This window comes from Archocentrus centrarchus, chromosome 13 (genome assembly GCF_007364275.1).
Source record: "Archocentrus centrarchus isolate MPI-CPG fArcCen1 chromosome 13, fArcCen1, whole genome shotgun sequence".
NCBI classification, from domain to species: domain Eukaryota; kingdom Metazoa; phylum Chordata; class Actinopteri; order Cichliformes; family Cichlidae; genus Archocentrus; species Archocentrus centrarchus.
Genome location: NC_044358.1, coordinates 29,507,718 through 29,521,959, shown reverse-complemented (window position 1 = coordinate 29,521,959; position 14,242 = coordinate 29,507,718). Strand labels below are relative to the sequence as shown.

Below are 14,242 nucleotides of genomic sequence, written 5' to 3'. Positions count from 1 at the left end.
TGTCCTGTTAAGCATTGATCTCAGTTGTTTTCTTATGTTTGATCATTTCCTCTCTCAGCTTTTCAACCTACTCTTCCTCTTACCCTCAGCACTCACGCACAGACAAACAAAAACACACACACACACACACACACACACACACACACACACACACACACACACACACACACACACACACACACACACACACACACACACACACACACACACACACAGTGCATACAGTGTGTCCACTCTCAGGGTTTTAAGTATTTCCTGTCAGACACACTCATCTGCAAGTCTGCAGATTTTCTTGCTCCCTTTCTTCTTCACACACAGCTGATGCTGACATGCTGGCTTTTTGACTCCTACACAATCAGTTACACACATGCAGCAATAGTGGGCAGACAAAGGAGTCAGAAAAGCAGAGTGCATCAAGGCAGAGAGAAAGGGTCAGAGCAGGGAAGAGAGACAAACACAGAGGTGCAGTGAGGGTATGGAGAGGCTTTTAAGGAACAGATGTGAATTGCTAGCTGAACAAATGCAGGGAGTGAAGAATGCAAATGCAAATAGACACGGACATGAAGTACAGTATAATCTTAAAATAGACAAAATGGTAGTTTTGCCCTACTTAGATCTATATAACTTTTAAGACCTCACTCTGAAATGCCTGTTCCGCTTATTTTCGCTCCTTTAAGAACACAGTTTCCCATGAACATTCAGAATGGGTGTGAATGACATTTCCAGCTGATAATTGGGTGTCCATGTTTACATATGCGGGCTCCACCTCACTGTAACCATGGCAGCATGAGAAGCCCAGACATGCCCAGATGTAATTGGCTGTGTATGAATAGAGCCATATTTTTAAACCTGTCTTTAATTCTGGTTTCATTTAAATTCATTGCCCTCCCCACAAACTGCCTGATAAAGTCTGCCTGATTTAGTATGGAATAATTAAAGTTTCTCAACTCCAAACACTTTAAGGTTTATTGCCTCTCCACCACTGTCATGTCAAATGTGTTTGCTACGGTACGGTTGGTGTAAAGGCAGATTTGTGGTTGTGCATCGCTCTTACGCAGAGCCTCCGGACGGCTGTGCATACCCTGATCTACATGTTGGAGCTGTTTACTGTCACCAGGGGCAGCATCACAAACCACCCGTGGGCTGTTTGTGCTGCTGTTAGTTGTTATAACATGTAAAGAGCTGAAGAGTAACCAAGTGTTAAAAACAATGAAATGTGTCCATTGCAGCCACTGTATGTCTCTGTGTCATTTTAACTGATTTAAGTCTACTGTCCACTGTCTCAATTTCCTCTTCCGGCTCTCTTTGCAACCAGTCAGCATTTGACCTATGCACAGCATCATCCATTGTGAGCTGCTTTGTGTTTGCGTAGGTTGTGAATCCCTCTGAATTCTCTCAATTCAGTAAATTGGACTGGTTGTCACTCTTTCTCTGTGTTACATTGTTAATTAATGATAGGATTTCAGTGTAAGCTGGTGTGTGTCAAGGCCATTTCCCGTTTTCACTAGCGTAGGCGCTGTGGCTTAGTTGGTTAAAGTGCCTGTCTAGTAAACAGGGTTCAAATACCAGCAGTGCCTTTTGATGCAGGGCTATTACATTACCCGGCTCAATATTATTTGTCCTTATTATTTGTAGATGTGTTAGTTGTGTTATGTCATTCACTCTGTGTAATCATATACCTATGTAAACCGATACAAACACTGTGAATACCATGAATTCCACTTTAAGCTCACCCCTGTTTGCCCCGGCTATATATTGATATTATTTACTAATATATTTCATTACTACAGAAGCTCCATAGTCCAAAACATGCTTTCTGGGGTGGCCCAAGTGGGTTTTAAGACACGTATTTCTGTTTATGAACACTACAGTTTTTCCTTTTTATTGACCCTGCTAGACCTCTTTGATATGTAGCATTTAAATGGTTTTAGACAGCTGTTCTTGTGAATGTAGTCAAGCTTTGTGCAACTCTACTATTACTACTGTGCAAATGTAATATACTGTCATAGTTGAGCAAATATTTGCAGTTTAAGATCATTATTTATTGATAATTCTGCTCTTTGCCTTAAAGGCAGCAAGGTTTTTCAAGGTCAACTTGGCAAGTTTTTCAAGGTACTCATTTACATTGTTCCAAAGATCTTGCAGGAGCATGTCTCTGTGAGGGCAGTAACACCTAATGCAGGAATCTTTTTTTTTGGTGAAGATTGGTCCCGCGGTTGGCTCATGTTTATAGTAAACAGGTGCCACCATCTTATCACCGCTTGTTGGCATCACACCCCACCACATTGAAAACTCTACAGATTTTACTAACAAGGTCCAGAATCTTGTACTGGATCCAGATGAAACCATGGTGTCCTTTGATGTGGTTTCACTTTTCACTTGCATACCCACAACTGAGGCAGTGGAGACCGTCAGAAGACGACTACAGGAAGACGACTCCTTACAGAACAGAACCAGCTTCACCCCAGATCAGATTTGTGCACTTTTAGACCTCTGCCTTACCACAACATATTTTAAATACAATGATGGATTCTACAGACAGAAGCATGGATGTGCCATGGGCTCCCCAGTGTCTCCCATTGTAGCCAACCTTTACATGGAGGAAGTGGAAAGTAAGCTCTTGGTTCTTTCAAAGGGATGGCACCTAGCCACTGGTACAGATATGTAGATGACACCTGGGTCAAAATCAAAAACCAAGAAGTAGAAGCCTTCACTCGTCACATTAACTCAGTGGATAAATACATACGTTTTACCAGGGAGGACACCAGAGATAACAAGTTACCATTCCTGGACTGTGCGGTGCTTATCGAGGAAGATGGAAGCCTCAACATTGAAGTTTACCGGAAGCCCACACACACAGACCAGTATCTCCTCTTTGACTCCCACCACCCTCTGGAACACAAACTTGGGGTGATCAGGACCCTACAACACCGTGCGGAAAGTGTTCCCTCTAAGGCAGAAGGGAAGCATAAGGAACACACACACATTAAGAAAGCCCTCAAAACATGCGGTTACCCCAACTGGGCCTTCATCAAATCAGCTAAGATGCACAGGAATGAAGGCCAAACACAAACTACAGAGAATGGGAAGGACAAGAGGAACAACATTGTCATCCCATATGTGTCAGGCTTGTCAGAGAAAGTCAGAAGAATTTTCTCCAAGCATGACATCTCAGTATACTTCAAACCAAGTCACACCCTAAGACAAAAACTGGTGCATCCCAAGGGACAAACCCGCCAAACACAAGATCAGCGATGTAGTGTATGCTGTTCAGTGCAGTGAAGAGTGCTCGGACCTCTACATTGGTGAAACCAAACAGCCTCTTCACAAACGAATGGCACAACATAGAAGAGCCACCTCGACAGGACAAGATTCAGCAGTACATCTGCATCTGAAGGAAAAAGGGCACTCTTTTGAGGATGCCAATGTTCACATTTTGGACAGGGAAAACAGATGGTTTGAAAGAGGAGTGAAAGAAGCCATCTATGTCCACTGTGAACAACCATCATTGAACAGAGGAGGTGGATTACGTCACCAACTTTCCCCCGCTTACAGTGCTGTCCTGAGCTCCCTTCCCAGACGTCTCAACCCCCATTCACACCTTTGTTCCAGTGACCTCAATAGGCCACAGGAAACAATGGAGCGGAGTCCTAAATTGGTTTCAACTGAAACCACTGATTAAATATGACCCACGCCCCCTTCACACCTGGGCACATGTGTTCACACACATGATCAATAGAGGGTCATAACCACCTCCAGGGGACTACGCCCACAGGGGTTTAAATACCTGGGTCTCTCCACCATTTGGTTGAGAACTGAAGAAGCCTTTCGGATGAGAGGTGAAACGTCTTCAAGAAACAAAAAGAAGTCCAGTCGCCTTTTTCAAGCTCCAGAGACTACTATGACCTGGATGACTGAGAATCTACACAGACATATAAACAGGTGCTTAGTTTTTCTAGTGCTTTGTCCAAAGTTGCTTTTTTGTAGAGCATTTTAAAACTTCTGCCCTGTGTGAGGCTCGAACTCACGACCTTCAGATTATGAGACTGACGCGCTGCCTACTGCGCCAACAAGGCACGTGTCCACTTCTAACAACAGACACAAAGCCCAGGCGTGGACAGGTCTACTCAGTGGGGGGTGTGTGTCGTGTTTCAGCTGAAAAGTATGGGGCGGGGTTAAACACTAAACACATGCTCCAGGCTCTTGCAGCAGATCAGTGATAAATGGCAGTGGTTGCAGATTTCTACAGTCTCTGATTTAAAAGCAACTTGTTAAGCAGCCTCAGTTTGGAAACCAGAATGAATATAGCACCTTTAACACAGAAATGATGCCTGGGGAAAGGTTTTACAAGAAGCACTACCCTATTTGTTTGGGCTGTAATTATCATAGAGGGCATTGGTGGTAATTATGCTGTCTACGCTTACAGTTATCTTCCCCTCTGTGTCTTCTTCCACCGTTTCTCTTTCCTGGTGGAGCTTAAATGTAGCTGTTAACAGTCTGTTGTCTGGATCAAATTTAAGAGAACGCTGGTTTGGTGACTTGAAGTTAAAATATATTGTACAATAATAAAAAGCATGATTCTAATTATTCCAACAATATCAACATGGGATATGTATTGGGATGGAATATACCCTGTGTTGTTGTAAGTGAATATACAAAGCCAAAGGCCTTGAGGCATTGCATTTTAAGAACAGAGGATAATGGTGCTTGTTTCTGAATGCCATGTTAAATTAACAATACGCTATAGCAGTACTGTTCTGAAGTATTTTGAGTGGGGGTAAACACCAGCTTATAATGCCTGTGATGAAGCCATTAAATGTCCTCTTGCAGATACAGATCACTTCTTGTAACCAACAGTAGTTCATATTCAGTCATGTTTTTATGCCCCAATCTATAACTGCCTCTCATATTTCTGCCAATCTGCTATTATTGTTTCACACAAAGAATAATTTTGCAAAAGTCCTGGTCCAACAAAGCCTGAACAAGTTACCCAGTGATCAAGTGTGCTTCCGCATGGGCCAGAGAGCTCTAGATAGCTACATGTGGAATAAAACTGAAGGTTAATGCTAATGATTAGATTATTCTTGATACCTCAACACAATGCCCTCATTTACATATGAGAACAACTCCCATCCACACTAGTGGTTTTTTACAAAGAATCTCCATCCACACTGAAAAGCCAGAATGGGAGTCTCAGGTGGCGTGCATTAAAAATTGACTTCAGTATTTATTTGGGCTAACACAAGGCTTTAAAAGCAAATGAAACTCATGTGATGACCTTTGAAATATCTAAAAATGTATCTTGGGAGTACTAATACACGGCCTTGTTTCTGGGTGACTTGAACTTAAGTGTTTCTTTTTAAACCTTGAATGAAACCTTTACTGACTCTCTTGCTTCTGTGACTCTTTACATTCTATGTAAAGGTTTTCTGTCCTGCTTTGCCTCTGTGACTCTTTTCAGCTCTCTCAGGGTTGGCAATGGCAGCACCTGACCAATCACAAACATGGAGTGAAGTGGCACTGACAGCAGAGTGACTGATTTTACAAAGATCAAACCAATATGTTAGAAAATGATGAAGTGGTTAAGCACATAATACAGACTTGAAAAACTGCACAGCTGAGTGTTTTGTAAACAGGAAAAGCACTGTACAGTAGTTTAAGTATTAAGTGTTGTGGTCAAAAAAGCCTGCAAAAGGTCTACTAGTCTATAGTAATAAAATCTAACTATTTGAAGCCAGGAAAAAAAAATGACTATGTAAATGAACAGACTCAGAATCACAACTGTCATTAAGGCAGGAAAGTATCTTATTATAATTATTTCACTGGATTAATGTTTAAAAGACCAGCTTTAGTTTTTGTTCTTTCAACTACAGTCTTTGTGGTGTTTAAGGGTGTGAAAGCAGTATCAGAATGGCTTAAACTATGTGAAATTTGATATAAGGTCAGCAAGTACAAATAGATGCTCTGTTCTAGGATCGCGTATTAATGCTTGTAGAACAATAAAATTGTTATAAATTGCCAACAGGATTAAAAAAAAATCAAGGAAAAAAAGATCTACAATTTATTACTGATGTTCAGCAGAGAAAAGACAAAGACTTTAGATGCTATTAAGAAAAACTTTAGACCCTCTTGCTGTCCCCATACAGAGTCTGGAATCTTACAGGAATTATTGTGTCGTTTTCCGGAGAATTGATTGTCAGTAGTTGGCGGATTTCGTATCTGTTCTGTTGAGCTCTCATTTTGTTATGCACCCCTTTTGATATTTTGGTGAAAAAACATGAGTTGCCTTGTTGTTTGCCTAATGTAAAATTATATTCATGTAGCATACCTACAAGTTTATCAACAGCAGAAGATGTCGTGTTAGGAAGTTTCACCTTTGTTTGTCATTATACATGCAATTAAAAAGTATATACACTCGCCACTCTGGCATGGTAAAACATGCATAAACTGTATGTAAGTATACTGTATGTACAGTAGGATAACAGTACAAGACAGTCTAGTTATGTGTCTTACTTTTTTTTTTTTTTAGCAATGCTTACTTGCATCTACTGACCAAGTGTGAATGTTACACAGAGAGCCTTTGAAATAATGATGTTGACATGGCTCGGACTCAGTACCTGTTCTTTTGACTGTATCTATCACACTCTGTTCTGTTTTATGTGCCCCTGTGCCTATATGGCGCTGTGGCTTAGTTGGTTAAAGCGCCTGTCTAGTAAACAGGAGATCCTGGGTTCGAATCCCAGCAGTGCCTTTATTTACTTTTGTGCTCTCCAGTGTATAGCGGCTGTACTGTTGTAACTATTTCTTAACAGCTTCAGAAACAGTTGGCATGTCCACAACAACCCACTGCAAGTTTCTAGGAAAGAAATAAAAAATAATGAAAACAATTGTGATGTCTAAAAGTCCTTTAAACGTGGTAGTGATTAGTTAGCTGAGATCACATCTGTTGAACTGTACATTTAACTTGAGTATTCAGAGTAATATAGTTAGATTTATTAAAAAATATCCAGGTAAATATTTTGTGCCCTGGCCATCTCCACTATATATGCTGTTTTGATCATTCAGAATCATAGCCAAAATATTTACCTGTTTTTCTTTCTGCACATTCTTGGGCTGTGATAAGAGCTTTCACTGTCCTCTTCACTGCCAGGATGTTGTTGAGTCACATTGACAGGGAAAGGGGAAAGGTTGTAGGAGTTTGTGCTTCTTGTTGGTCATAAATTCAGGAAATATTTTTTAGAAAGAATTGTTGAGAAATAAAAAAGAGAGTGGTAATTCTATCCTTGCATAATGTTGTGGTCACCCCAGCTCACCCCTGGAATATTCAAAGCGATTGCAGCATTGTGTTTTTTCATTATAATGAACACACAGTACACAAACGTCACTGAAAATAAACATCAGATCTAGATTTCTTCTGCCTCCTATGTGTTATCTGAAGTATTGATGTGTTCTTAGGTGGTATTCGTTGTGGTGTATATATTATGATCCATCTGTAGTTTCTTTTACCCTCTGTATGCTTCAGCAAATCTCTGTCTTTCTTTTTTGCAGGAGGCTACAGTCTGAAGAAGGGACAGCTGGAGCGGGACTATGCACAGGTAAGTCTTGCTGGACTCTTGTTCAATATGAGGTGTGTGATGAAAATGTTATGGGAACTCACACATTAAAAAAAAAAACTAAAACATATGTGGCTTAAAGATGTCTACTTCTGCATCATCTTTGGATGCACCGCTGCAGCAATATCAATGTGCCTCATTTACACAGTCCAACTGCTCTGATATTCTAACAAGGATCTTCTTATTTCTCAGTCACATTGGCCTAGAGACTGGTTGGCAACCCCCTGGCAAATTCCAGTTGCTAGGGGAAAATATGCATTACCTGATCGGTTGGCAAGTGGTTGCTAGAGGTTGCTGGCTGTTGCCGGGTGAAATCGGTCACAAAGAGGGTGCTCCACCAAAGACCTCCTCGTTAATCCTTTGGTCACTAGAAAATTGCCCTGGTCTCCTGTAGTTTGCATGGAAGATGGACACTTCTCTACAAATACTTCCTAAGTATCTACCGAGCAGTAGTGAAACTTGAAAAAGTGTGACATAAACCAGTTTCACACCAGGAACCACTCACCAACCAGTTGCAAAATACGCACTTATCTCTAGCAAACAGTGGTTGCTCCACTGACTGGTATATAAGCTGCCAGCAACCACTCACTAACCAGTTGGTGAGCCAGTGGTTGACAGATGGTTGCCAATCAGTTTCTGTGCCTGTGAGATTGGAACCTTAACTAATCAGAATTAGTTAACATCTTTACTGGTAGCGTAAGGAGTCATTGGGCCCTTGAACACTAAACTTCTACGTATCTGCAGTCAGATTTAGTGGCTTCAAATAGACCCTGTTTCTATATTTTTCATTTTTCTATCTTGACAAGCCTCCTGTACCTGTTGATGGCTGTTTACAGTTACTAGTGCGACATCATACAGTGGCCATTGTACTTAGTGAACACTCAAGAATAGGGGGTGCTCTGACTTAGTTGTCCTATAGTTGCCTGTCCTATAAACGTGAAACTCTGGGTTTAAATCCCCGCAGTGCCAGTACCTTTCCTGTGGGAGAGCAATATGAAGGGCTTTCTTACTCCCTTATGATGATAATTATGTGTATAACCCTTTTAAAAACACACAGTTACAAAGTATTTCATAGTTTGGGTTTAAACATACATTAAAGAAGTGTATATATATATCCCTGCATACAGTGCATTACAAGCATACGATCTTACATTTGCTCATTATTTACATACTTTCATACTCACATTTGGTATCCATAAAAGCCAAAATTCATGGGTGAAAGATTAGGGAAAGTTAAACTTAAAAAAAGAGTTTTCTGCAGAAGTGAAAACAAAAACCAGATTCAGATAACCTGAGAAAGTTTAGGTGCCACAAATGCCTTTGGATTTAAAATAACAGCCAGGCTGACTGCTGGAATAAGGTCTCAGCATGTCTGCCGTATATGCAAGAGCCTGGCAATAATAGGGCTTTATATGTATTTAACTATTAACATTTTAAAATGAATTTTGAGTTTCACTGGATGGCAATAAAGGTAAAATTTTTCTTTGATGAAAAACACCAAGACTGGAATAAGCTCAAAGACATGACAAAAATAAAACCAAGATTCTTAGAATGTGATTAATATTGCTGGTGAGGGGGCCAAAGTAAAAGACACAACGCTGAATGCAAGAACCTCAGTTTCCTAGGATATAGATCAGGGGATCCTCAGAATCCAGGCTCGAGGGCCGGTGTCCTGCAGGTTTAGAGGTGTCTCTGCTTCAACACACCTTAGTCAGGATTTGAGGATCCCTGTATATAGATGGAGGAAATTTGAAGCCATCCAATCACTAAAAGCAGTAAAATATTCACCAAGGTAGGAGAGGCTGTTGAATTTGTTAAGCTTAATAGAAAGTACAGTTGCATATCACCAGCCCAGCAGTGGTAAGCAAGGCCTTTTAAGCTTTTAAAGATGATCGAGGGGTAATATAGTATGTAATGAAAACAGAATAGGTTCAAGCATTGAGCCTTGAGGGATCAGAGGAAGAGGAGCAAATGAAGGCTTTTATTTATTATTATGGATTCTGAAGTGTCTGTCAGATAAGTGTGATAAAACCATTTTCGATGCCAATCCGTTTCAATAATCTGTCAACTAGAAAGGCATAATGAGTAGTGTAAAAGGCTGCAGATAAGTCAAGCACAACTAAAATAGTCTTATTTATCTGAGCACATAAGAATGTCATTAGTAATTTTGAATAATGCATTTTCAGTACTGTGAGTCAAATATTGTCCTTCAACCAGGAGGAGCGGATGAGTGACAGCTTTCTCAAGAATTATTGAAAGCAAGAGAGGTAACTTAGATCTTTTATCTTGCTCAAACTGCAGTTGCACTTTGATTTTCCAGGTTTGACCTCTTTGCTAATAAAAGTTGCTGTGCTGTTTATACTGAAGCCTTATGTGGGTAATTTAATTTTCATCCAGCACTGTGTCTTTAATAAAGTGAGATAGTAATTTGTAACTTATTAAATTAGTTTAATAATTGTAATTTAGCCTTGAGTCCAATCAGTAATATTCTGTGCAACAATACTGTAACAGCAGTGAAAGTAAGTAAATGTTAATCATTTATGCCACTGTTTGCAGAAGGTCCCCATTCTGTGCTAAAAATACATTTATACTTAATAGGTTTCCTAGTAGAAATATGATTTAAAAAGATGTGAAAGGAAGTGCATACTGCATTGGCAGCCAGTGCTTTCCAAAGTGAGGCTTTCAGATTTCCTTTTGATTAATTCTTCAGATGATTAAAAACTCACACATATGCTGCAGGCCACATTTGGTTTCACTTCCCTTGTTCCCGTGTAGTTATTGGCAAATGTTTCCATGTTTATTTTTCCTTTTTTCTTTTGTATATTCTGTCTCTTCTGTTTCCAGTTTGATAAAATGCTGCAGTTGTAACTCTTATCAGACAGAAAAAGGGTTTTGCATGTAATTACGCACCATGCCCAGTCAGTAGTAGATGTTTTAGCCCTTTTTAAAAAAAAAAAACATGACATACACTCACTTGTAGTAAATTCACCAAACACTTCTCACATGGGTGCAATCACCCATAACAGAGGGCTTTGTACTAGAGAGCTGGCAGTTTAAAGGCCCCCTAACTTTCTCGCTTGCACCTCTGTTCATGAAAAAGGCTTCTTGCCTTCTTTAATAGAGCGGCTTTCAATATATATCAGAGCTCCTATTTCCAAACCAAGACATGCCTGGGCTTTTAGATTATACACAAATCTCTTTTCAAGGCTCATTTTCTTACTGAAATGAACAAAGTATTCATTCAGTAACACTTGATGAATAGTTTGATAATAATAGACAAATTGAAAGGAAACTTGGAACACTTTGAAGTGCTATTTAAAGGTACCACTAGGTAAGGCAATGAGATTAATTCTCATTGTGTAGGGATAGAAATTTCAAGCAATAGCACCATTTAGATTGACTGGGAACTATTTCATCATTCTTTGATGGTTTCACCCACAACCACTCTCAAATGACAGTGTATAGGTGTGGGAGAGTTTTCGTTGGACCTCATGTTCATCCTTTTTTTTAGGGGATTTCCACACAGAACTTTGGTACAACTGTAGTAGTTTTTGACTTAATGTGTTTCTCCTGCTCTCCTCCACAGGTAGCATCTTTATGCTACCACATGGCACATTTGACCGGCACCTGGTAGTTAGCGAGGCTTTCTTCTTCTATTTTTGTTGTTTAATTGTGTCTCACAAACAGCTTATAGGTGCATTACCTCAGCTTCTGGCAGTGCTAGTAATGCTAAAACACTTCAGAGCGGCATTTTTTTTCACACCACTGTCATTTTAAACGTGGTCGAGCTGCTTACATACCATGTAATTATTTTCATCCACAAGACCGCCACTTTGTAGTATGCTGCTGATTTGTTGGGACTCACGAAGAACCAAAATACATTTCCCAGTAGACGGCTGAGTCAGCATAATTGTGATACTGAGCGTTAGTTAAGTTGTGTCTAAGAAGAAGCCAAGCAGCGCTTGCAGCCAACACTGTGAGACTGTCTGATTTCCATTGTATTTGATGTTGCTCTGCATAAGCTCCCATGACATTTACACACACACACAATCACTGAGCAATGTTCTAAGCTATAAAAAAAAAGAGCTTAATGAAAACCATTCTTATACATAACCCATCCTGCTCTTAAGCATATATTACCATACAGCCTTCTCACAGCTGCCCATACAAGTAACCCTCATTTTGAAGCTCCAGTATCCTCACCATACATATGCACATGAGAGAATGAGTGTAGAGGATGGGAGGAGAGAGGAGGGAAAGAGGAACGTGCTTATTTGTGTGTGTTAGAGGCTGAGTGTCTTTATTTGCATGCGGTTTGAATGATTAAGTGAGCGTTTCCTGTGGTCAACCCCCCTGCTTTCAGACACTCATTATATCCCTTCCTCTATCTAGCTTTCCCCGTCTTTCACTGTTCTCCCTCACCGCTGTCTTTTTCACCTTAGAAATAGAGGTTGCCTAGCAACAAGCCCCTTACTTAGTAGGACAATAGATTCCCTCCTAATTGTAGGTGAGTGTTTGTGGAGGAATGTCTGAATGCAGTGGGGTTTTTTTTGTTTTGTTTTTTAATAAATGCATGATGAATGTCAGATTTTGTTTAAAGGTCCAATAAGCAAACAGAATCTTTTCCCCCCTTTCTCCTCTCACAATAGGATTTTACTATGCATGTATGGTTTGGCTCTGGAGTGTCTCTCTGCTAGACACTCAGGTAGCTGACCCCTGGTGGTGGATCAGGAAAATCAAGCCAATCAGCCTTCAGTGAGGCAGGAGAACAACGGATATGACTCTTTAACAGAATAGCTAAAGAAAAAAGGCCGGGGGGGCAACAGAGCGAGAAAGAAAGTGAAGATGCTGTCGTTTAACCTTTGTCCTTTCGCTGTGTCAAACCAGACATCCCAGGAGTCAGCCACAATTACCAGCCGTCAATCAAAGCTCCATGTTTTTTGTGCGTGTGGGTTAGCTGTTTGTCCCTTATCCCCCTCCCACGATCAGCATTACTGGAATAGTTTTAGGCTGGGGTCATACTTCACTGTACTGCCCAAAAAGGCATGCCTACTGCACTGCTCTGTGTCTGCTATGCTGCACTGTTACTTGTGCTAAATCAGCATTAATGTCATTGGTTATTATTGATTTATGTTGTGTTCTATAGCAAAAAAATATTTAAGAATTTTTAAAAAGGCATACATGAATTCTTAGGTTCAGTGTTCATATCAGATCTGAACACTCAAAACACACTCAAAACAGAGTTATTTGCAATTTATTTTTCACCTTTTTCCTTCTTCAGCCTTCGCTCTATAGTTCTCTCATGCTTTCTTCTTACTGTATGTAACAGGATCTCATGCACACATCCATTATACTGTAGCTGTCTTGTTAATCATGCATTTATCTCTAATGTATCTGATTTTAGATACTATTATAATATTTAATTTGCATTGATTTCAAGGTTAATAGAATTGTTAGAAAAAAAAGAGGCACTGTGATGAAGAAAGTAACAGCTTCTCTTTTATCTCCCTGTTCTCACATCGTCCTGTATCATGCTTCCCTCCACTCACTGATCCCTTTCTTTACTGTAGCTTATTCTGCAGATGTGGATGTCAGAGCCACCCTAACCCTGCACACACATAAACAAGAAGCAGAGAGCTTCGGGGGCAGATAAGTGAAGGCTGGATGAGACGAGAGAGGAAATCAAGTATATTGATCTTGGAGGTAGCTGAGAAAGTGAGGGCGGGCTGAAAAAGCAGGCATGCAAAGGCAGGCAAAAAATCAGACAGAGAGAGCTGGAAGATGAGCAAAAGTGAGTGAGACGCAGACAGGAGAAAAGTGAGTGGAACAGAGAGAGTAAACATGAGGCAGAAGTATCAAGGTGACTGTTTGAAGAGTTGTTTAGTAGGATCTGCAGCCAACAGAAGAGTAATTAAATAAACAAAGAAATTGTGAAGGGATGAGTGAGACATGGAAACTGGTAGTTGCTTATAAATTATAACTTTAACGACTGCTCTTTCTGCATGACCTCACTTCATCTTTACACAGTTGCTCAAATGTAATCATGAGTTATTTCTGACACTTAAAAGCTCCCTTGACAAATTTTGGGTGTGACCGTAAATATTTCAGATAAAGTACAGTCATCATTCAGGCCAGTGAGTAACAGTTATGTCATCACACTTTGTCCTGTAATCAGTGCCTCTGCGTGGACTTGGAAAAGAAAAGAATGTAACTGTAGCTGCTTTCACATAGGAACTCCAGACAGTGTTGGGAGGGAGGGTGTGGTGGTTGGGGGGTGGGATTCATGCTATTATTAATCAGCTAAATCTGCCAGAGTGTGGGCTGCATGCTACCTACTAGCATCATAATTAGATAAATCGTTTATACTGAAATGATAACAACAGACTTGGAGTCCATATTCTCTGATTTCCAGATACTCTTCACTAAATAAAACTTTAACAACCAGTGATTCAGCACGAGAGATACTGAGTAATAAAGCTTGTGAGCTTGAGGGGAAAAAAAACAAAACAAAAAAAACAAGTTATCATCCTCATAGAATTTTTCTTTCGAGAGGAGAGAGGAGGTCTGTCAGGGAAGATGTAGCTACATGCATGTTCTTTAATAAAATGATTGCTAGACCAAACATAATG

The 14,242-nt window shown here is 40.1% G+C and overlaps 1 protein-coding gene and 2 non-coding genes across 3 annotated transcripts in view; 2 read left to right on the top strand and 1 right to left on the bottom strand.

Moving 5' to 3' along the window:
* Nucleotides 1-14,242, top strand: part of fchsd2 (FCH and double SH3 domains 2) — a 65,176-nt gene that overhangs the window by 12,901 nt on the left and 38,033 nt on the right. The window contains exon 4 of the mRNA XM_030745135.1: nt 7,552-7,595. Coding sequence (XP_030600995.1) covers nt 7,552-7,595 — 44 coding nt within the window. The remainder of the gene's footprint in view (nt 1-7,551; nt 7,596-14,242) is intronic.
* Nucleotides 4,004-4,076, bottom strand: trnam-cau (transfer RNA methionine (anticodon CAU)). The gene has a single exon. It is a non-coding gene; the product is annotated as a tRNA-Met (tRNA).
* Nucleotides 6,678-6,751, top strand: trnat-agu (transfer RNA threonine (anticodon AGU)). Its single transcript has one exon. It is a non-coding gene; the product is annotated as a tRNA-Thr (tRNA).